The following is a 21,450-nucleotide window of genomic DNA, read 5'->3' as shown; positions in this document are numbered from 1 at the left end:
TATGAGGAAATGCTCAACATCCCTGCTAGTAAAGGAAATGCAAATAAAAACAACCCTGAGATACCACCTCACCCCAGTTAGAATGGCCTATACTCTGAACTCAGGAAACAACAAATGCTGGAGGGGCTGTGGGGAAAGAGGAACCCTTCTCCATTGTTGGTGGGAGTGCAAATTAGTACAACCACTTTGGAGAACAGTATGGAGGTTTCTCAAAAAGCTCAATATAGACCTACCCTATGACCCAGCCATACCACTCCTAGGCATCTATCCTAAACAGCAAAATCCAAGATATCAAAAAGGCATTTGTACTTCCATGTTTATCGCGGGGAAACAACCCAGATGCCCCTCCACAGACGAATGGATCCAAAAAATATGGTACTTATACACAATGGAATACTACATAGCGATTAGGAATGGTGAAATACTGTTATTCGCAGGGAAATGGTCAGAACTCGAACAAATAATGTTGAGTGAGACAAGCCTAGAACACAGAAAACAAAGGGGCATGATCTCCCTGATATATGACTGTTAACAAAGGGAGATGGAGAGACAGTAGAGACCAAGTCTGTGAATACTGTATATGTTCTTGATACATTGTATATTGCATATATGTCAACCTGACCTAGACAAGGGATAGAAAAACAGGTCGTAAGATATCATAAGAAATGTACACACTGCCCTACTATGTAACTGCACCCTCTTTGCACAACACCTTGTAAAAAAATTTATGTCCAATTAATAAAAAAAAAAGAAAATGTGGTATAAATACACAGTGGAATCTTATTCATCCATTAGAAAGAATGATATTAGAAAGAATAATATTTGCAAAGAAAGATCTGAAAAAAAACTTATGTTTAGTGAAGTAAGTCAGGCCCAAAGAGGAAAAAGTTGCATGTTTTCTCTCTTATGTGGAAGCTAGAATTAGTTTGTAAGCATATAAGGTAAACACTTTAGGTGGTATACAAGTGTACACGAATGTATTAACTGAAATACAGTAGACTTGGGGGGAAAACTCAGTGTAATTTCTTAGAAAGACTAAAATCATAGTTCAACAAAACAAACATCAGGAAATGTGTTCTTGAGAGCAGTAGGAATGATATACTAATTATATATAAACAAGTTATATTTTATATATATAAACAACCCCCCCCACCAAAAAAAAAAAAACAATCACAGATGGATATACCCAGTGCAATACAATACTAAAAGAATGGTGTGGAGTCCTTTCAGGTCAATCATTTCCAAACAGAACCTTTCAGTAAAGGTTGGTTACAGGATCTGCCCTCCCCACAGGAACAAGATTTTTTTCCCCTTGTGACAATGATTATGATTTTTGGTGGTTCTGGGGCTTGAATGCAGGGCCTTCTGCTTACTCAGCTGGTACTCTACTACTTGAGCCATACATACAGTCTTGTTTTTTTGTTGGTTATTTTAGAGATGGAGTCCAAGGTGCCCAAACTGGCCTTAAACTGAGCTTCTCTGGCTTTCAGTTTCCCGCTCAGCTAGAATTGTAGAGCTACCAGTGTCCCACCCTCCTGATTATTTGATCATCTCATTTTCCCATTTCATTTCAACAACTAAGTAGAATCACTTAAAATTCTAGACCAAATAAAAGCCTTTCAGTTACAACCTAATTCAATTGCACCTTAAACAAGATCAAATTTCAAACTACTTTGAGCTCATTTTTCTCAATCAACAAGTACTGTACTAGATCTTTTTATGGACAATGATAAAGATACTGGCCTTTGGTTTTTTTCCAGGTCCTAGGACTTAAATTCAGGGGCCTAGGGGCTGTCTCTGAGCTTCTTTTTGATAGTGCTCTACCACTAAGGCCACAGCACTACTTCCAACTTTTTCTGAGTAGTTTATTAAAGTTAAGAGTCTCATGGACTTTTCTGCCCAGGTTGGCTTTGAACTGCAATCTCAGATTTGGGCCTCTTGAGTAACTAGGATTACAGGCATAAACCACCAGCACCCAGCTCACTAGAGGACTTTCCATCTCTAATTATTCTCCTACCTGCTATAGAATTGACTTTTCATAAATTCTATGTAATTTAAGACCTTCACTTAAGGAAATAATTTCTAACCCTGTCCCTCCTCATCTTCTAGGCATTCACATTTTAAAGTGCCATATAGGTCACAAGACTTCAAATCAGAAAATCAAACTAATCTTCTGGTTTTTCCATCTATAAGCTGAAATAATGATACACCTATGACTTTTACTATTAGGATGCCCAGTACTGATGGACATCCCAGTGTATTATTCTCCCTCCCTTAGCCCACGTATTTTCTGTTTTGTTGCCAAATACATATTACAGTTTTTTAATAGTGGGAAAAACAATAGGAGTTAATACATCGAATCCCCAAAGTACATACAGAATGAGGAACCTAACTTTAAAGATAAACAACACTAAAAGCTTCGATTTCTACCCTGGAGTAGATCCCAGGACAGTTGGGAACACAATTTAAAAAAACGTAATAGTCATCACATTTTGTTCTCTGCCTGTGTGAATTCTAAACACCTTTTCAGAGTCAGTTTAAATATGAAAGTGTCCGGGAAAACTACCCCACCACCTTAACCACTTAATTACTTGCCTCTCTAGATACTAATGTCCCTATAGAAGTGATATTAAAGGTACTTAACTGACATTATTACAAGGGTTCTAACCAATCAAAACACAATGGACCCAATGGAAATTGCTTACTGACCATTGGTCCTATTAATTGCTAACATCACAAAATGGCAAACTCAAACTCAAATATACATGAATTTGATCTCACAATCTTATAAATTAAGCCAAGTAGGTATTACATATTGTCTATATAGCTAGTGGTAAAGCTGGGACTAATAACTAAGTTAAATTATCAACTGCTTCCTACACACTACCATACAACTATTCCTGGGTATATATGCAGACTTGTAAATTACTATTCAATAACCCATACTTACATAAAAACAGTAAGACTCCTTAGTCAAATGGAACTCATTTAATCAACAAACAACATGTGGAACAGAGTATTTGCTAGGTTCAAAGGCCATGAAAGAAAGCCATGAATCTTGCCCTCTGGGTACCTAAAACAAACTCTAATACAGTTAAATAACAGTACAAGATGGTAGAAATGGACAACTGTAAGTGCTGTGCAGTTCAAGAAAGTAAAGAGTTCAAAGAAAACTAAACCTCTACAGGAAGTCAGGACTGAGAATTACTCTTCTCAAACACCCACAAATGAGGTAAAATTATATATGTACAGAAAAAGCAAAAGAATAAAAAATCAGTGGGGAAACAGAAATCACTATACATGAAGGTTTGCAGTAATTAAAAGTGAGATATCTGGTTCAATCTCTGAATGCTGACTACAAATGGGAAATCTTAAAACCTTTACAGGGATAGTCCAGGAAGATATGTTTGGCAATATTTCATTGAAAAGCCTAGATGATTATTTAAAAAAAAATACCCACTAGGCTGGACACCAGTGTCTCATGCCTACAATCTTAGCTACTCAGGAGTCTGAGATCTGAGAATCTCAGTTGGAAGCCAGCCAGCCAGATAAAACCTCAAAACTTATCTCCAGTTAACCAGTAAAGAGCCAGAAGTGGGAGTTCAAAACTCCAGTACTGGAGTTCTGAACTCCAGTATTAGCTCACACACTTACACACACACATACAGGTTCACATGTGCATAAAATAAACAGAACAGAAAGGAAAAAGAACACTCAAGAACAACCAGATTTGGAGCAAAACAGGCAGGGCAAATTTAATAGCTACACACCAGGAAAGAGTGGGATTTTAGATATTTAAAACAACAAGTTATAAAACAGCAGAAAGGTAACAAACAGTACTGTCACATAGGAACATTCACAGATGAAGTAGTACTAAACCGTACTACTAAACTACTAGGGGCAAAGGACTATTTTCCATAGAAAAATCCATAATGGAGAGAGGAGAATCGTAATAGATAAACACAAAGCAAATACAGTTCAGGGTGCCTGTAATCCTAGCTGAGATCTGAGGACTGAAATTCAAAGCCATCATAGGCAGGAAAGTGCCTGAGACACTTATCTCCAATTAATCACCAAAAAGTCAAGAGTGGGGTGTGTGGCTCAAATGCTAGAAAGCCAGCCTTGAGAAAAAAAAAAAAAAAAACAACTAAGGGACAGTGTTCAGGCCCTGTTCAAGCCTCAGTATAGGAACCAAAGACACAGGTACCCTGTGTCTTGTATATACATTTATCTGATTTGGGGAAGGGAAGGGAAATTACAAAATGGTGAGACAAAGGACAAAGGGTGAACCAATGCATCACAAGACACTAGGTTAGAAATGAACTTTACAACTTGGGGTGATGGAAGGGAAAGTGGGAGAAAAGGAGGGAGGGGGTAACAGTGTTGGACAAAAAATGTACTCACTACCTTCCTTATGTAACATGTAACCCCTCTGTACAGCACCTTTACAATAAAATTAAAAAAAAACTTTCTCAGAATAAAAGGAGTAACTTCAAGTTGTTCAAGAAAAGCTAAGTTACAGAGGAAAGAATAATAGGAGCTCCTTTAGAATGTATGAAACGGTGGTCTGGAATATCAATATAACCAACCTGGGCAAGCAAATAAGGTGAGGTCCCAGGCTTTCAGTCATAAAGCATGGACACACCAGCTTTGCAGGGTATGTGTTCCCATGCAGACTGCACACTCCTCCAGGGCACCAGCACAGACTGAGCCATGCTCTGAGCATCCAAGTCAACACTGTTACTTAAATGCAAGAACACTTTCTAACCTAGGTGGAATATAATAAACCACCCTACTCAAGTAATGCTGCGAAAATGTTACTTAGGTTTGATACATAATTATATTTATTCACCCACCTGAGCATGTAATTATCTTGCCTCTCTCTTCGGGCCAAGGTTAAAGCACCCTTGCTCTCCCTAATGCAGGCCTCAAAACTCAAGAATATTCTAGGAACCAGAAAGACACTAATCTGATATGTATGTCCTTAGGGCAAAACCTGAAAGTGAGCAGGAAATATCAAGTGCTCATCAGCGGGCAGGAAAGGAAAAATGGGCCATGCTGCTTTGGTGTATGTATTAAGTCTAGAGGCTTCAGAAATAACACTAACTCAGTATCTCCTTTTTTACATCTATAAACGGGGCACATGCCAATAGCCCTGACAGTTTCCTTTTAGGAGTGGAATAATGCACTTGGGTGTGTTTTGTGCATTTACATGATAGTAAGCTCCAAATAAACAATTAGGATTAACAAGTTAGGATTTAACAATTGGCGTCCAACCGCTCCTAATAAACAATTAGGATTAGCAACTGGCATCCAACCGCTAGAAGGTTGTGGGGTGTTTTGTGCGTGTTGCTGCTGTTGTTTTAACGTTTTCTTCAGACACAAATGAACTTTCACTTTATTCCAGTTGCCAGTGCTGTCGCTCTACATTTCAGTTCCTCACAGCCTGGTGCTGTTGCTAATAAGCTTCCCACTCCTTCCTTCACCGGAGTAGACTGCCAACCTTGGCTCACAACCTGATTTAATATTTTGGAAAACCGCGGAAACATTCTCCCTTGAAAAGCAGCTACGCAAGAACATCTATCTGTCCCTCAACTACTGTCACTCAAAGAAAAGAAACGTCTCCAGGAAGGTTTCCATCCCATCCTTCGAGGAAATCAAAGGGTCCGATCAAATCCACAGGATCGTTCCCGTGCAAACATTCCACAGCCCGCAGGAAAAGCACCGCGCACGCTGGTGGGTTTTTTTCTTCTTCTTTTTTTTTTCCTAGCAGCGAAGGCGATCCGTTAGCCTTCGGGTTCCGGGACTCACTTCAACCCGGAGGGAACGTCCCGCTCATCTGCCAGCCCCCCTAACTCACACAAAAGCTCCCAAAGCCGCCGCCGCCCCCCTCTCCGACCCCGGCCGGAGAAGTCACCCCCACGGAGGGCAGCAGGAGCGGCGCCCAGCCCAGGGGCAAGCCCTGCGGACCCGGGGAGGGCGGGGGTCTCGGCCCACGGCGCCCCCTCCCACCGCCCTGGAAAGCCCACCCCGGGCGCCCGCGCTACCCGCAACTCCCGGGCCCTGCCCGCTCGCGGAGCCCGGAAGAAGGCCACACTGTGCCCGACGGTGGAGCGGCCCCGCCGGCCTCACACCCTACGGGGGCTCTCTCGCCCACTCTCGCCCCACCGGGGTGCCCCGACCTCGAGCCGCCCGCCCGACGCCGCCGCCCCCCGGGAGAGCCCGGACCGGGGCGGCCTCGGACTTCCTCCCCGGCGCGTCCTCCCACCCCATCCACGCCCCACGCTCGGACCCACGCCCCCACCCCGCCTCGGCGCCCCGTCCGGGGCTCGCGTGGAGGCCGCCGGGTCAGGAAAGCCCGGCCCGGGCCCAGCACCGCCACCTGCGCCCCCGGCCCCGCGCCATGTTTGAGAAAGAGCAAGAGCGAGCCAGAGGCCGGGCCCGGCCCGCACGCCCCGCGGCCGCCCGCCAGCTCGCCCGCCCTGCCGCCGCCGCCGCTGCCGCTGCCGCCGCCGCCGCCGCCGCCGCCGCTGCTCACCCGTCGCCCTCGGGAACAGCGTCGCCGCGGCCGCCAACACGAGGAAAAGCAGCCGGCGACGCGGAGCAGCGGCCGCCGCCGCCGCCTCCATGGTCCCGCCGCCACCAGCCTGTGGCACGGCCCCGGCCCGGCCGCCGCTTCGCCTCGGCAAGCCTCGCCTCGCTCCACCTCCCCCGCCGCCGCGGCGGCCTGGCTCCGGCCCTTTGTAACTGCTCCGGGGGACGCGCGCCCATTGGCTGCCGGGATCCCGCCGGCCCCGCCTCCCGCCGCCTGCGAGTGCCCTAGCGGGACCCAGCCGCAAGCCCCGCCCGCGGCCCAACCAGGCAGCCAATGAGGAGCCGCGGGCCCCGGCCTCTGGCCACGCCCCCGCACTCCTGGGCAGCGCCCCCCAAACCGCTGGTGCAGAACGAGCTGCCCGATCGCCGCCGCCGGCCACGGGCGGGGGAGGGGGAAGGGGGAGGCGGCTGGGTCCCGCCAGCCTCGGTGCCCAGCCTCCCGCCCCGGACGCGCCGCGGGGCGAGGGTTTTGAAAAAGGCTGCGGCCGCTGGACGCTCTATTCTTTTTCTTCTGGCCTCACATGCACGCCCCTCTCACAGTCCGGCACTGGAGAACCCCAACACGTCCATCCACATCCACACACAGTACAGTCAGCACCGCTGTCGACTCCAACTTTCCCTCCCCAGAGCCGCGCTGCAACTTTCAGCTCCCTCCACCGAGGCAGGTGACACATAGCCCTGTTTCTTCCTTGCTGTTTAAGGTCCATCCCAAACCGCGCCCACATCCCTCCCCCCCCACCCCCCCATGCCAGGCCCAAAGTTCTCCGACCCCAGACCAGGAGCTGGACACACCCGCAAGTGGGAGACGACAGCTCTGCAGAGCAGTCCCAAAGTGGGGATGCAAGCTTCCCTCCTAACCCGTCCACATCCAGGCTGGCCCGGGAGAGTCCCACACCCCCCCCCAAAGGAAGAGGGCTCCCCCAGGACTGAGGGGGAGCAGTCGTCACCACTCTAAACTGTCTTGGACACGCCTGTGTAATAATCCTGAGGTGTCGCTAAAAGACCCAAATAAACTACGTTTCATTCTGAATTTCCCATTTACTGTGAGACGCTGCTCCGCCCACCTTTCCTCTGGGGATGCCAAAATGAGCTCCGGATTTGTAATTCTTCCTGTCAGACGAGTCCCTTCTACAGACACAAACACAGCCAGCCACCGAGGCAGCTGCGGAGCGCACAGAACGTGCTTCCCACTCCCCACCCCCTTCTTCTTTCCGCAGAACCTTTTAAGGACAAAATTTTATTTTCTGTGTGATTTGAGCCTGGAAATTAAATAAAGCTGGATAGCAGCAATCGAGTCTGGATGGATAAATGACTATAAAAGTTCTAGCTGAGCATTTTCTCCAGCTCAGAAGACACCCTTCCTGAGCTGGGAAGGGGAGAAGGAAAGGGAATTGGAGCTAGGGTATGAGGCTGTGCTATGCCTCTTTCTGGCTGGGTGGGTCACTTGAGCAAGTCTCTATAAGCTTTTGCAGCCTGAATAGGCTGCCCTCTGGGGCTCTGCTTGGCGGGCAGACAGGCTACTTCTGGAAGGCTCCAGTCCCCATCTTCTTAGTCCCAGGTGTTTCAAAGGAGAGTTGGTAGGCTTTGTCACATCTGAAAACTCGTTGCCTTTTTTGCTGCTCTCTCATAGTGTCTTGCATCGGTTAAGAGCTTAGGAGAGTTTTTTTTAAAAAATTAAACGAAGAAATGAATGAAATGAATGACCTCAGACGGTATTTCTCTCTCTCTCTCTCTCTCTCTCTCTCTCTCTCTCTCTCTCTCTCTCTCCATCTCTTGGGTCCTTTAGTGATGCAATACGTCTGGAATAGCATCTGGAACATAGTAAAGACTTAGTAGCATTTTCTTTGCCATCCTCTTTCAGTTCTGGATGATTCTAGTCAGAATTTACACTGATTCAAATCCCTGCCTTTGCCTTACAGAGTTATACTAAGCTAATCAACAGGAAGATCTCTTGGATGACACAACTATAGGTCCTTAACATTTTCCATGGAATCCAATGTGCTCACTAGGAAACTAAGAGACAGGAAGGAGAAACAAACTATTTTAAAATTTTGTCTTCCTGATACTAGAAGGAAATTTCCATGAGGCACAAATGCATAAATAAACCATGTTAGTATGGAACAATAAATTTTAAGTTTAAAATCATGGCTGTCTCTTTCTCTGATGCTGGGCCTGGCCCCTGGCTGCAGGAATCAGCATTTGTAAGCAACTCCTCAGAAGGATTTGGCCCCACAGGACACTGGGCCCACTTCAAAACACACTGGTTTTACTTACAATTCAAAGTAAGGTGAATAAGCCTATTTGTCTTTAGAAAAAGGTTGAGCCATAGAGAGAGAAAAAAAGCTCTTCCTTTGGAAACCTTCAGTGTCTCCTTAGAATTCTGACTCTGCCAATCCCTGGATGTAGATCTGTGACACAGTCTGTTCTCTCAGAGATTTTAGCATGTTATCCCCTGAAAAACATAATACCTACTCATCATTCTATTGGGAAATCTAAACAGAGGGAATCTATCACGAATGTGAATTTCCTACACTGTCCACAAGTTCTCCAATAGGCTTATCAGTCATTCTCTTCAGTATCTTGATGTAAATGGGGAGAAATCAAGAGTTAGTTGTGGAGCTCAGCCTGAGAAACATACGGCAATACCTTGTCCCTTATACAAAGCTACCTCTTAATCTTTATGCCAAGTATATCGATTGTGTTTCTTTATGATTGTTTCCTCAAAGAAGATGCTGTCTCCAAATTAGAGAGCAGAGGCTACTAGTACCTATATCTACTCCCACATTTGCTTTGTAACAAGTTTTTCTTTTTCCTTTGGGGGAATGTAATTTACCTTGGTTTAAAGAAGGAAGAAAAAAGTCAATTTCCCAGGCTTTTTGCACTTAGCTATGATCACCTGACAGAGTTCTAGCCAGTGAAATGTGATAAGAAGTCTACTTTCTACACAATGGTGTTTGTTCCCCATTTAAAAGAGAGAGAGAGAGATAGAGAGAGAGAGAGAGAGAGAGAGAGAGAGAGAGAGAGAGCCTGCATCCTTGCTAAATTCCTTGAGCAACTGTACCAGCTCCAAAAAACTTACTTATTTCTTGTTATATGAGAAAACCCTTTTTTTTAAACCTCACAGCCCTTCAAGTATGAAAATAATATAGAGAAATCCACTGACAGCTATTTTTAAAGGAGGTTGGAGGGAGATTAAGAAAGAATAATAAAAGCCAGGCACTGGTGGCTCACACCTGTAATCCTAGCTACTCAGGAGGCTGAGAGCTCAGGCTGGTGGTTCGAAGGCAGCCCAGGCGTGAGACTCTTACCTCCAATTAACCACCAGAAAACCAGAAGTGGCACTGTGGCTCAAAGTGGAAGAAAGAAAGAAAGAAAGAAAGAAAGAAAGAAAGAAAGAAAGAAAGAAAGAAAGAAAGAAAGAAAGAAAGAAAGAAAGAAAGAGAGAGAGAGAGAGAGAGAGAGAGAAAGAAAGAAAGAAAGAAAGAAAGAAAGAACAAACAGAGGAGAGGAGGGAGGATAATAAAAGAGGTAAATTTGATTAAAGTATACTGTATGAATGTATATAAATATCACAAAGAAATCCCTTTGTACAATTAATTTGTTTAAACACACACACACACACACACACACACACACACACAAACACACCACTATACTCATAGGCCCAGTCTGTCTATCATTGTATTCTTCTTTTCCATCAAGATATTGATTTATGCCATTATTGACTGTTGCTCTTAGTTTTCCTAACTGAATAACAGTCTACCTCCAAACTCAGTGGCCTCAAATAATAGCCAAGTGATGTGTTGGTTTTTTTTTTTTTCAGGAGACTGTGGGCAGTTCCTCTGGTCTAGGTCATTTAAGCTGATCTCAGCTAAACTCTTGCATAAGTCTGCTGTCAGGTGACAGGTTAGTTGGCCTCTGAGCAGGTCTGTGATGGTCTAGACAAGCTGCTCCAGGTGGTTTGCATCCTCCAGCAGGCTGGCCTGGGCTTGTTCACATGGCAGTTCAGGGATCCAAGTTAATGAGACAGAGTGGGCATGTCTACCTGAGTCCTAGGTTTAGAGCTACCACATCATTATTTTCATTTCTGACACATCCCATTGGTGTGGACATAAACTGAACTGAGTCCAAATTCAAAAGGTAGAGATGTTGCTATGGATATATATATATATATCTTGGACCCTTTTTGTCCCCCATAGAGGTCTCAGAACCTAGAATTTCTTTTTCCTGGGACTGGTTATATAAATGAATCCTCCATCTTTCTTCCTTAGATGTGCTAGTCATTTAAAAAAAATCAACCTCTGTGATGTATCATGCCCAATAGCAGGTCACAAGACCTGCATTTGAGAAGTGGATCCTACTCCATACCCTCTGAGCAAGAAATGCTGCAGAAACAACAAAGCCTTGATGAATTTCCCTGCCCTGTGTCTATTAGCATGCGATCACTCCCTCCAATCACATCTCTGTGCATCTCAATCCCACCTATAGAATGGAGTCTCCATACAAACCTACATTCCAGCTGGGCACACTTACAGTATTAGTGATTCAGGAGGCTTAGACCTGGAGTTCAAAACCAGCCTGGGCAGAAAAGTCTTGGAGATTCCATCTCATATTATACAGCAAAATGCCAAAGTGGTGGCATGGCTTAAGTGGTAGAGTGCCAGCCATGAGGAAGAAAGCCAAATGAGAATATGGGGCCCTGAGTTCAAGTCCTGGTACCACAGCCATGTTCTGAGAGCTTCTGGACACATGGGGGTTCGCTGTAGGTGGTAGTCCTGGGAAGGGCATGGCCATGGAACCCTGCTTCTCCCCTGCTGCCCCCCTAACCTCACCACAAGTAGGAATCACTTCATCTGCATCCTCTATTGTAACATCCTGTTACAATGAGCACCAAGTGTTACCCTGAGTTTTGTAAGCTGCTCTAGCAAATTAATCAACTCTAAGGAGACAGTTTGGGGAAACTCTGATTTCTATCAAGTTGGCCAGAACCACAGGTAAAACAATCTGGGACTTGTTACTGGCATGAGAAAAGAAGGATAGAAGTCCTTGGAGACTAAGCTTTCCACCCGTGGGACCTGTCTCTTCTTCCAGCTCCTCAAATCGGAACTGAATTAAAGGAGAGGACATCCGGCTGGTGTTCCCTACAGAAATGTAGCGCTGCTTGGTGTGTAAAGAAAACCCTACATCTCTCTGGTATCAGAGGTGATCTGTGCCCTGAGAGTACTGGTGGAGAAACTGAGGCAACTTGCTATCTTCTTTTCAGTGGAATAATGAACTCCATCTTTTAAAATAAAAGGAGATGTGGGCTGGGAATGTGGCTTAGTGGTAAAGTGCTTGCCTACTATGCATGAAGCCCTGGGCTCGATTCCTCAGTACCACATAAACAGAAAAAGCCAGAACTGACACTGTGGCTCAAGAGGTAGAGTGGTGCTGGCCTTCAGCAAAAAGAAACCAGGGACAGTGCTCAAGTCCTAAGTCCCAAGCCCCAGGACTGGCAAAGATAAATACATAAACAAAAATTTTTAAATAAAAGGAGCTGAAAAAAATCACACCATGAAGAGGTATGGATATCAAGAGAGAAATAAGTATGTCTGGCTGGGAATATGGCCTAGTGGTAGAGTGCTCGCCTTGTATACATGAAGCCCTGGGTTCGATTCCCTAGCACCACATATATAGAAAATGGCCAGAAGTGGCGCTGTGGCTCAAGTGGCAGAGTGCTAGCCTTGAGCAAGAAGAAGCCAGGGACAGTGCTCAGGCCCTGAGTCCAAGCCCCAGAACTGGCAAAAATAAATAAATAAATAAATAAATAGATATGTCCACCTTTGCAACCATTTTTTTTCCTAATCTTCATTTTAAAAAAAATTAATTTTGGGTAGTTGTACAAAATAATTACCATTTAACAAAGCAGTTTGTGAAAAAAAAAGCAGTTTGTGAATACAATGTATTTAGATCAGTGTTAGCCCTTTCAACAACCTCATCCATTCCTTCCCTATCCAACCCCTTCCCTCACTTTTGTTAATTTTGTAGGTTATACATTCGATTCTTGATCGGATTCTCCCCTAGTCTTTTCTATTTTAAATCACTTCCATCTGCCTGAAGTATATCGTTTCAAGTTTCCTTTATTGAGTCTGATGGTAGTAAACATAAACAGTCTGCTTGTGTTTAACATAAGTGTTTTTATTCCATCCTCATTGTTGAACAATGTGTTGACTGGACATAGAATTCTGTGTGTTTGTTTGTTTTCTGGTCCAGTGGCTTGAACTGAGGGCCTGGACTCTGTCCCTCAGCCCCTCTGTGCTCAATGCTAGTGCTCTACCACTTGCACCACAGAACCACTTACAGCTTTTTCTGTTTATGTGGTACTGAGGAATGGAACCCAGGGCTTCATGCCTGCTAGGCAAGCACTCTACCACTAAGCCACAATCCCAGCCTGGACATAGAATTCCAAGTTCACGATTGTTTCAACAATTGGAGAGAACATTTCACTACCTTTGATTGCTGATGTAAAATCAGGTACTTGTCTAACTTTCTCTTTTGTAGATGATCTACCTTTTTGTCTGTTTTCATTTTGTTTTCTAATAGGCTTTATTTTTAAAGGCGTTTTAGGTTCACAGCAAAATTCAATTGAAATAATCACAATTCCTACCTATCTGCTGTCCTTGATCCCATAAAATATCCTCCCTGTGGATACTGTACACCAGACTTGTATCTTTATTAAAATTAGTGAAGGAACACTAATACATAATTACCACCTTGGTGTACATTTGGGTTTTGACAAATGTACATGGACAATTATCAGCATTGAAGTTTCTTCCCTATGCTTAATCATAAACATATCCTCCTTCATGATCTTCTACTTGTTTTATATTCTGACCTTTTGCATTTAAGTCCTTAATCTATCTAGAATTAATACTTTTTTCCTGGCAGTACTAGGATTGGAGAGGTAATTCTTTTCCCTCCAGTCCCAGGGTTTGAATTCAATGCATTGAGTTTATCCAGTTTTCTTGCTTTCTTGACTACTACTTAAGCCATGCCTTCAGTCTGACTTTTTCTGGCTACTTTAGAGATGAAATCTCACAGACATTTTTGTCCAGGCTGGCTTCAAATTATGATCCTTTAGATCTCAGCCTCCTTAGTATCAAATATTGTAGGCATGAGCCACAGATGCCTATATCAAGTAACTCATATAAAGGCTGGGTGCGGTGGCACAGGCCTATAATTTCGTTTACACAAATTGATGTCTGAAGTCGCTTTTCTTCTAGGGAAAAGGCCAAGACCATACCTACTGAAGTTGTTGTTCGAGTGATGGAGTGCCTACTTAGCAAATGAAGGCCCTGAGTTCAAACCAGGTACTGCAAAAAAAAAAAAAAAAAAAAAAAAACAGTTTATTATGTAAAATGTGAAATATAGTTGAGTCTTTTTCCATATGGAAATTCAACATGGTTTGTAATTCAACATGGTTTGTTGAAAAAGCTGTCCTTCCCTCATTAAACTAGACTAGAGACTGGCTCTATTTCTAGACTGTCTTTTCTTTCCCATCGGGCTCTTTATCTTAATACTATGGTCTTTATCATGTAGAGTAAGCCCTTCAAATTTGTTCTTTTTCTGACATTGTTTTGCCTATTTCAAAATATTTCTAGTTCCAAGTAAACTAAAAATCCACAAAATTCCACAAAAGTCACTTTAGTGACAATTTGTCAATAGTTGTAGAAAAAACTTGCCAGGATTGTCATTGGAATTTTATTTTTATTTTTAGTGGAAGTCAATCTAGGACAAATTGATACCTTTGCAAAAACTAATCTTCTCATCCATGAGCATGGTATATTTCAGATATTTAACTTCTCTCAACAATGTTTTATAATTTTCATTACTACAAAAATTTTATTACATTTGTTAAATTTATTTTTAACTTCCTAACCTAGAAATAAAATTTGTAAAATGAGACTGATACTTTTTATTAAGTAGTTGTACGAAGAGGTTACAATTTCATACATCAGGTTATGTATAATGTATCATGATCAGTGTTGTTCTTCTCTATTTTCCTCCTCCCATTCCTATCCTCAAGTTACATAGTTCAGTATTTTATAATGCACAGTGAATATAATGACTGCATTTGCTCACCCTTCCTACCTCCTTTTGTGTGCTCCCTCCCCCGCCCCAGTTCCCTTTCCACTAAAATCATATTGCTTCCTGGTAGTCTTTGTTTTTTAAGCAGTTCATTAGTGGTTCAGAGGAGTTAGTTACACCTTTGGACTCCTCCCCTAAGTATATCATCCTTTAGTCAGTTTGTGTGTATATGCATAAAACCCTGTATATGTTATCATATGTGCTTGTATTTTGATTCTAGGTTCCACATATAAGAGAAAACATGCATTGTTTGAATGGGACTGATTTTTTTCCCAGTCTTTGGGGCTTGGACTCATCCTGAGCACTGTCCCTGGCTTCTTTTTGCTCAAGGCTAGCACTCTACCTCTTGAGCCACAGTGCCACTTCCAGCCTTTTCTGTTTATGTGGTGCTGAGGAATTGAGCCCAGGGCTTCGTGCATGATAGGCAAGCACTCTACCACTAAGCCACATTCCCAGCCCTGAATGGGACTGATTTTTAAAGTTCATTTTCTGTTTTAGAAATGAAGTTTTCATTGCAGTTATCCTATTTTTCATTTATAGAAGTTCTATTTCCATCTTTTCTATATCTGCTTCATTTTCCTTTAAAATTCTTGGCTTCCAATATGTATTTTTCAGTTTGATTTAAAAAAAAAAGCAGCATAGCAGTCATAGTTATTTCCTACTTCTGTTGGGCATGACAGATAATTCTTGTATTTGAAGCCATGTGGTCTATTTTCTGCTCTCTGTTTTTTTTTTTTTTTTTCCTCATTCAAAATACTTCTGTGTAAGTATAGTTACTTTTACCCCAAACTGCTCATTTTCCTTGGGGTTTTATTGACGGAAATTCTTTGAGGCCTGAAATAAAGATAAGTCTTTTTTTTTTTTTTTATCAAAGCTCTGCATTTATTTTTGCCACCTGGACTCCTCCAGACTCTGAATATATTGAGTTAAATTATTGGCTTGAGTTTTTTCATTTGTTTACTATTTGGTTCACACAGGAAATAAGAATGTGGGCTTCAGACTTCATGAGGATTAGGCAGCCTGTGTTTCCAAATTCTCAAGACACTATGTTCTCTTTTGCTCTTTCTTTTAATTTCATCTAGGTTCTCGGAAACTCCAGGGACTGATGGAGTTACTAGTTACTTCTGGTTCAACCTTCTCTGGGTGGAGAGAGTGTAGAATTTCAGGATTTCATCTTCATGGAGACAGTATCCAGAGGCCCTGGGCCCCTGCCCCTGTCTCCTAGTCCTTATACCCCATGAGTCCAAACAACAGAAGCTCAAGTTAATTTGGTTCAATACAAATCCCCCCCCCCCCCCAAAGCACCAGTCCAATTGCAGTATTGCAACTATCCTTCTGAATTCCCTCTTTCACTTAGAACTTTGGCCATAGAATCTTTTGACTTACTTGCCAATTCACAAATGAAGTTAGGAAGATCTATTTGGTGTGCATTTTCAGTCATTTGGGGAGTTGGTTGTGTGTTTCAATGAATGGTCAATCTACTTGTTATTAGGAACAAAACTACTACTGTGTAACCTTCTGCCTGACACAGAACCCTACCATGTTCTCTGTGATAGCAGAACACAATTGTAACTGTTACAGTGATCCAAAAGGATGGAAAAATAAAGCTATTTTGCCAATAGAGTATGGGAGAAGTACAGCCTCTGGCATTGTCTTTACTTCTCCAACATTAGAAATCTGCTCGCAGGCTGTCTACCGCCACATTCCCTCTTTCAAGCTGGCGTCCCCAAATGCTTGGGTACCTTTAGGAAAATGCTTTGTTTTTGTTGTGTTCAGTATTTTGAATTGCTTTGTTTTCACTTAGCTTTTGTTAGGCACGTCTGATAGGGAATAGGACAGAGATAGGAAAGAGAATATGACCTGTGGATAGGGGAGTCTTGTCTTTTTCTTAATTCAGGGCTGATTTTATAAACGTTTCCTGGGTTCTGGAAAGCAAAAGTAGACCCTTGTTCTTGTGCATATGAATTTGTGTGCATATTTAATGTGTGTAGGTGTGTGTGTGTGTGTGTTAGATTCTGGTATTTAACCCTTATATTTTGACTGTTCAATATGCCAAACATAGCTGGCAGGGCAGTAAAGCTGTTCCTGCTCCTAACACTTTCCTTGTTTCCCTGGAGATTAATCATCTAGTCTACATCACCCTCCCTCCTCTATCAGAGAGCTGAAGTCTTCTTGGCTCTGACCCCTTCGTGTGAAGACTGGGGGCTGGCGGGTTTGAGCATTTCCTCTATGGTTCTGAGAAGTAGTCTTATTGCTGTGGCTCTGCTTCTCACAGAGCCCAGCACCAGTCCTGCTATCAGACCCCTGGAGGTTCAGCTGTCCCGGCCTCCCCCTCTGGTCACATCCTCCACAGAATGATGATCAGGCTTTGCCTTTTGCTCATCATACCTTGGGTGCTGCTTCTGTGCTGATGTGGTCAACTTGTCTCAATCTGGCCTAGACTCTCCCTCTATCATTCCCTCTTCCAAAACAGGAATGTTAGGCCCAAGCCCAGTCCAAGGGGGCAAGTGTTTGCTTGGCACAGACACCCCCCTGCCCTGCCACCTCCCAAATGTACCTGCTTCTGCTGCTCTCTGCATGTGGACACATGCCTGGAAACTTACTGCTCTCTATGGTTCTGCTCCATCCAGTTGCCTTGTCTCAGGCAGAAGCTAACTTCTGGCCAGTCAGGAAGATTCATTTGTGGTCAAAACAAATTGAGGGTTTTCAATCAGTTACCACTCCCCCTTCCCTTTGTCCCAAATTTCCCTGTAATCACATGTTTTGAAAAAGCACAAAGACACAGAACAGGCCACAAGATGTGGCATGCAGGCCCATGTGGCCTTTTTGTTGGAGATACAAATAAGTTTAATTACACACACATACACACATGCATATTCACGACAATACATCTAAACTACATCATCTCCATTTGTTGATAGAATTCAACAGAAGCAGAGAAGAACTGCAGGGAAATAAAACAACTCAACTTGAACAGTTAAAAACCAAACAAGGATAGATAACTAGTAAGATGAAGTGTGACACTCTCACAGCCAAATTCACTGCCCCAAAAGCAGAGACTCCACTGTTTTTTTCTGAGACCTTTACAAAACTGATCATCAATTAAAAAACTTCAAGAAATCACTCTGAAGCAGAGACAGTAAGGGACAAACTCTTTATCCCTAGAGTATTAGAGTTAGACATTCATAATAAAAATTTGAGTGGAATAATACATATAAAACATTCAAAGATACTTTTTAAAATATCCTGAAGTAGCTTGAACATTTGGAGAAATCAGAGAAAGTGGAAGAGTCTAGAAATATCTCAAATTTAAGGAAGTGAAGACAAGTCAGAAGTAGAATATTTTTGTACTCTTTTTGTTTAAAAACTTTCAATATCTATCTACTAGTTAAGATTGTATTCTGCTAGAATAGAACCTAATAATAAATTATGTTTGTGTAAGGGGGGTTGAGCATGGAATGGGCCAGTGGGCAAGGTGGCAGATAGTAGGCTTTACAAGGGCACAAGTGCAATCAACAGTTCCTTATCTAGGAATGTTAAAGGACAGCCAGACCTCTTCTTCCTCCATCTAAGTCACTCAAGCCCCAGCCTTGTAGAAATAAACCCAGGGAGGACAAAGAACCCCATCTCCATCTAAGCTGTTCTCTGGTCACAGGAGCCTCTAAAACTGAGCCTTGGAGGGCTGTTAACTGCTTCCTGGAGGTGTTCTAAGGAGGACTTGGGAACTCTCAGGGACTAGTGTCCTATCTTCACCTGGAGAACTCAGGATGAGGAAGGATGAGCCTCAAGCAAGCTCAAAATTCTCTGCCCTTTCCTTTGTGTCTCCTCTGCCCCCAGTTTCATCTGACTATCCCACTCATGAAGCCAAAGCTAAGTGGAGGCCCCAGCCAGCTTGCAAAGCTCCCAGTGGATGTAAACTCCACATTCTCTTGAGTGCTGGGGGAGGGTTGGAATGCTAGTGGATGCCTAGAAAGGACACAATGATAGGAGATTAACTATTTGTGCTGAGATTCTGACTTCGTCTCTGGCTTCTGTCACTAACTTTCTATGTAACTTTTCTTTGGACTAGTTTCCCTATTTTGAGAAAGTATGAAGGGAGGTGTGGGAAGTACAAAGAGAATAAGTGAAAGCTACTTTCTAAAATCTGGTTTGCTCCTCTCATCATTGCTTTCTGAAACAGCAGCATAGTCAAGATTTTCTTAGGGAGGGGTGGTCCAAGAGAGAGATTTGAATCAAAGATTTGAATGAATGAATGAATGTCACAGTGGACAAGGGCAAGACAAATGTCGTCACTGACCCTTTCACGTCTTGTCTTCAGCTCTCATCTTAGCCTCTTTTTCATGTCAACCTTGAAACTTAGGACCTGGGTACTGTCCCTAAACTCTTTTTGCACAAGGCTAGCATTCTATCACTTTGAGCCACAGCTCTACTTCCGGCTTTCTAGTGGTTAGTTGGAGATAAGAGTATCATGGACTTTCCTGTCCAGGCTGACTTTGAAGGATGATCCTCACATCTCACTATCCTGAGTAACTAGTAGCTAGGATTACAGGCATGAGCTACCAGCACAGGGAAGAAAGAGGATTTCTTTCCTCAGATATTCCTAAACAAAAATCCCAAAGGACAGACTCTAATTGGCCCAGCTAGAACCAGGTGCCTCTCCTTTGGTTCAGGGTTTTTCACAGAGAAATTAGTAGCCTGTTAAGTAGGACAATTCTTTTGTCATAGGATACTATTTGGGTGTTGTTGGTATTAAGCACACCTGAGCACTAAAAATGTCCCAAATGCTCATTATGACAACTACCACCACAAAAAGGAATATTACTCCCACCCCCCATTTCTAATGAGAGGGGAACAGGATTGCAGTGCTGTCCTATGCTGAGAACCGAAGTCTTGTAACAACTGCTGAAGCCAGGCCCAGGGACTTGGGACACAAGTGTGTTTTCTCTTGGGTGGAGTCAAGATTTTTGACCACCCACGAGACCAACAAGACACCAGAGGCTGAGAAGGAGTGAACAAAAGTTTTCCTAAAGGAACTACCACTAGGTTCCTATTACCAGAAGGGAAGTCCCTCAGACAACAGTTACAGCTGCTGGGAAAACTGAGTATTACAAGCAGAAAGGTGTCTCAGCCTCTCCCGTCCATCAGCTTCTATGCCCCCCAAACTCTGCATCCTAATCCCAGGACCCAGTTTAAAACTAACCCTTCTTGTGTCACTAGAACCTTTCTGATCTCACCCTTTATTTTGTGTGTGTGTGTGTGTGTGTGTATGTGTGTGTGTGTGCGCACGCACGTGCGTGCCAGTAATGGCGCTTTAAATCAGGGCCTGAGCACTGTTCCGTAGCTTTTTTGTTCAAGGCTGGCACTCTAACACTTGAGCCACACATCTGCTTCTGGCATTTTGGTGATTAATTAGAGATAAGAATTTCATGGACTTTCCTGCCAGGCTGGCTCTGAAACCAGAGATACTCAGATCGCAGCCTCCTGAGTAGCTAGGATTACAGGTGTGAGACATTGGTGCCTTGCTTCCTTTATAATTCTTTTACATGTTCCCTGGTCTACAATCTGCAGCAGGATCAAGGGCCCCTGTTTCAGCAGTGTTCAGTCCTGGCGCTCAGGACCCCGAGAGTGAGAAGATAAGCTACAGGGACTCAAGATATGCAAGACAAATGAGCCCATCACAACTAGGCCATGTGGTGTTTCCAGGAAAGAGTTGAGAGACACAGAGCCTCCATCATCTTTGGCTTCTGAGATTTTAAAAAAAGGATTGTTTTTGAAGAACTCTAGCATCTGCATGGTTCCAGAGACAAGCCATGTTGACAGAAGCTAGACTCAGAAACATCTCACAATAAGCAACAGCAAAGGCCAGCTAGCACTTTAAGAAAGGATTCAGACTTGATACATTGTGTATTGTATACATGTCTGCCTGACCTAGGGTAGGGAAAGAAAAACAGGGTGTAAGATATCACAAGAAATGTACACACTGCCCTACTATGTAACTGTATCCTTTTTGCACAACACCTTGTCAAAAAATTTGTGTTCAATTAATAAATAAATTAAATAAAAAAGAACTATGTTGCTAATAGTCTCAAATTAAAAAAAACTAAAATCTAAAAAAAAAGAAAAAGAAAAAAGAAAGGATTCAGAGAGTCTGAGCAATGGATGGGTCCTGTTCAGGTTGGACAGCCCATGCTAGCTAGCATTTCCAGCTCTCTGTCCCCAGTTATCTCACCCCTCCCCTAAAGCACAGTTCTTGTCTTCTCCCTCAGGCTTCAGAATATAACCCTGGCCCCTTCCTCATTTGTGGTTAAGATGGTTGAGGCAGTCAAATACTTTCCAAAGGAATTTGACTATGAAGCTAAGAGTGATGGAAGAAAAAATTGTCCAAAGTCCACCAACTTCATTGAATGGGTGTGTGAGCTCCTGGAAAATTCTCCTCTGCACCCACTGTCAGGGTTCCATTTACTGAAGACTGTGCTGTTTTTTATTATTATTATTATTATTATTATTATTATTATTATTATTATTATTATTTTACTGGTCCTGGGGCTTGTACTCACACCTGGGTGCTGTTCCTGAACTTCTTTGCTCAAGGCTAGAGCTCTACTAACACGAATCACTGTTCGACTTCCAGCTTTTTGATGGTTAATTGGAGATAAGAGTTTCACAGACTTGCCTGTCTGGCTTGGCTTTGAACCATGATCCTCAGATCTCAGCCTTCTGAGTAGCTAG

General features: G+C 43.2%; 1 protein-coding gene across 1 annotated transcript in view; it reads right to left on the bottom strand.

The window, feature by feature from the left end:
- Window positions 1-6,695, bottom strand: part of Tgfbr1 (transforming growth factor beta receptor 1) — a 52,449-nt gene extending 45,754 nt beyond the window's left edge. Inside the window, exon 1 of the mRNA XM_048337981.1 lies at window positions 6,539-6,695. Coding sequence (XP_048193938.1) covers window positions 6,539-6,629 — 91 coding nt within the window. The 5' untranslated portion in view covers window positions 6,630-6,695. The remainder of the gene's footprint in view (window positions 1-6,538) is intronic.
- Window positions 6,696-21,450: the final 14,755 nt, after the last annotated feature.

Source organism: Perognathus longimembris, chromosome 1 (genome assembly GCF_023159225.1).
Source record: "Perognathus longimembris pacificus isolate PPM17 chromosome 1, ASM2315922v1, whole genome shotgun sequence".
NCBI classification, from domain to species: Eukaryota; Metazoa; Chordata; class Mammalia; order Rodentia; family Heteromyidae; genus Perognathus; species Perognathus longimembris.
Note: the sequence above shows the minus strand (reverse complement) of the source record. Positions and strands in the feature narration are given on the sequence as shown.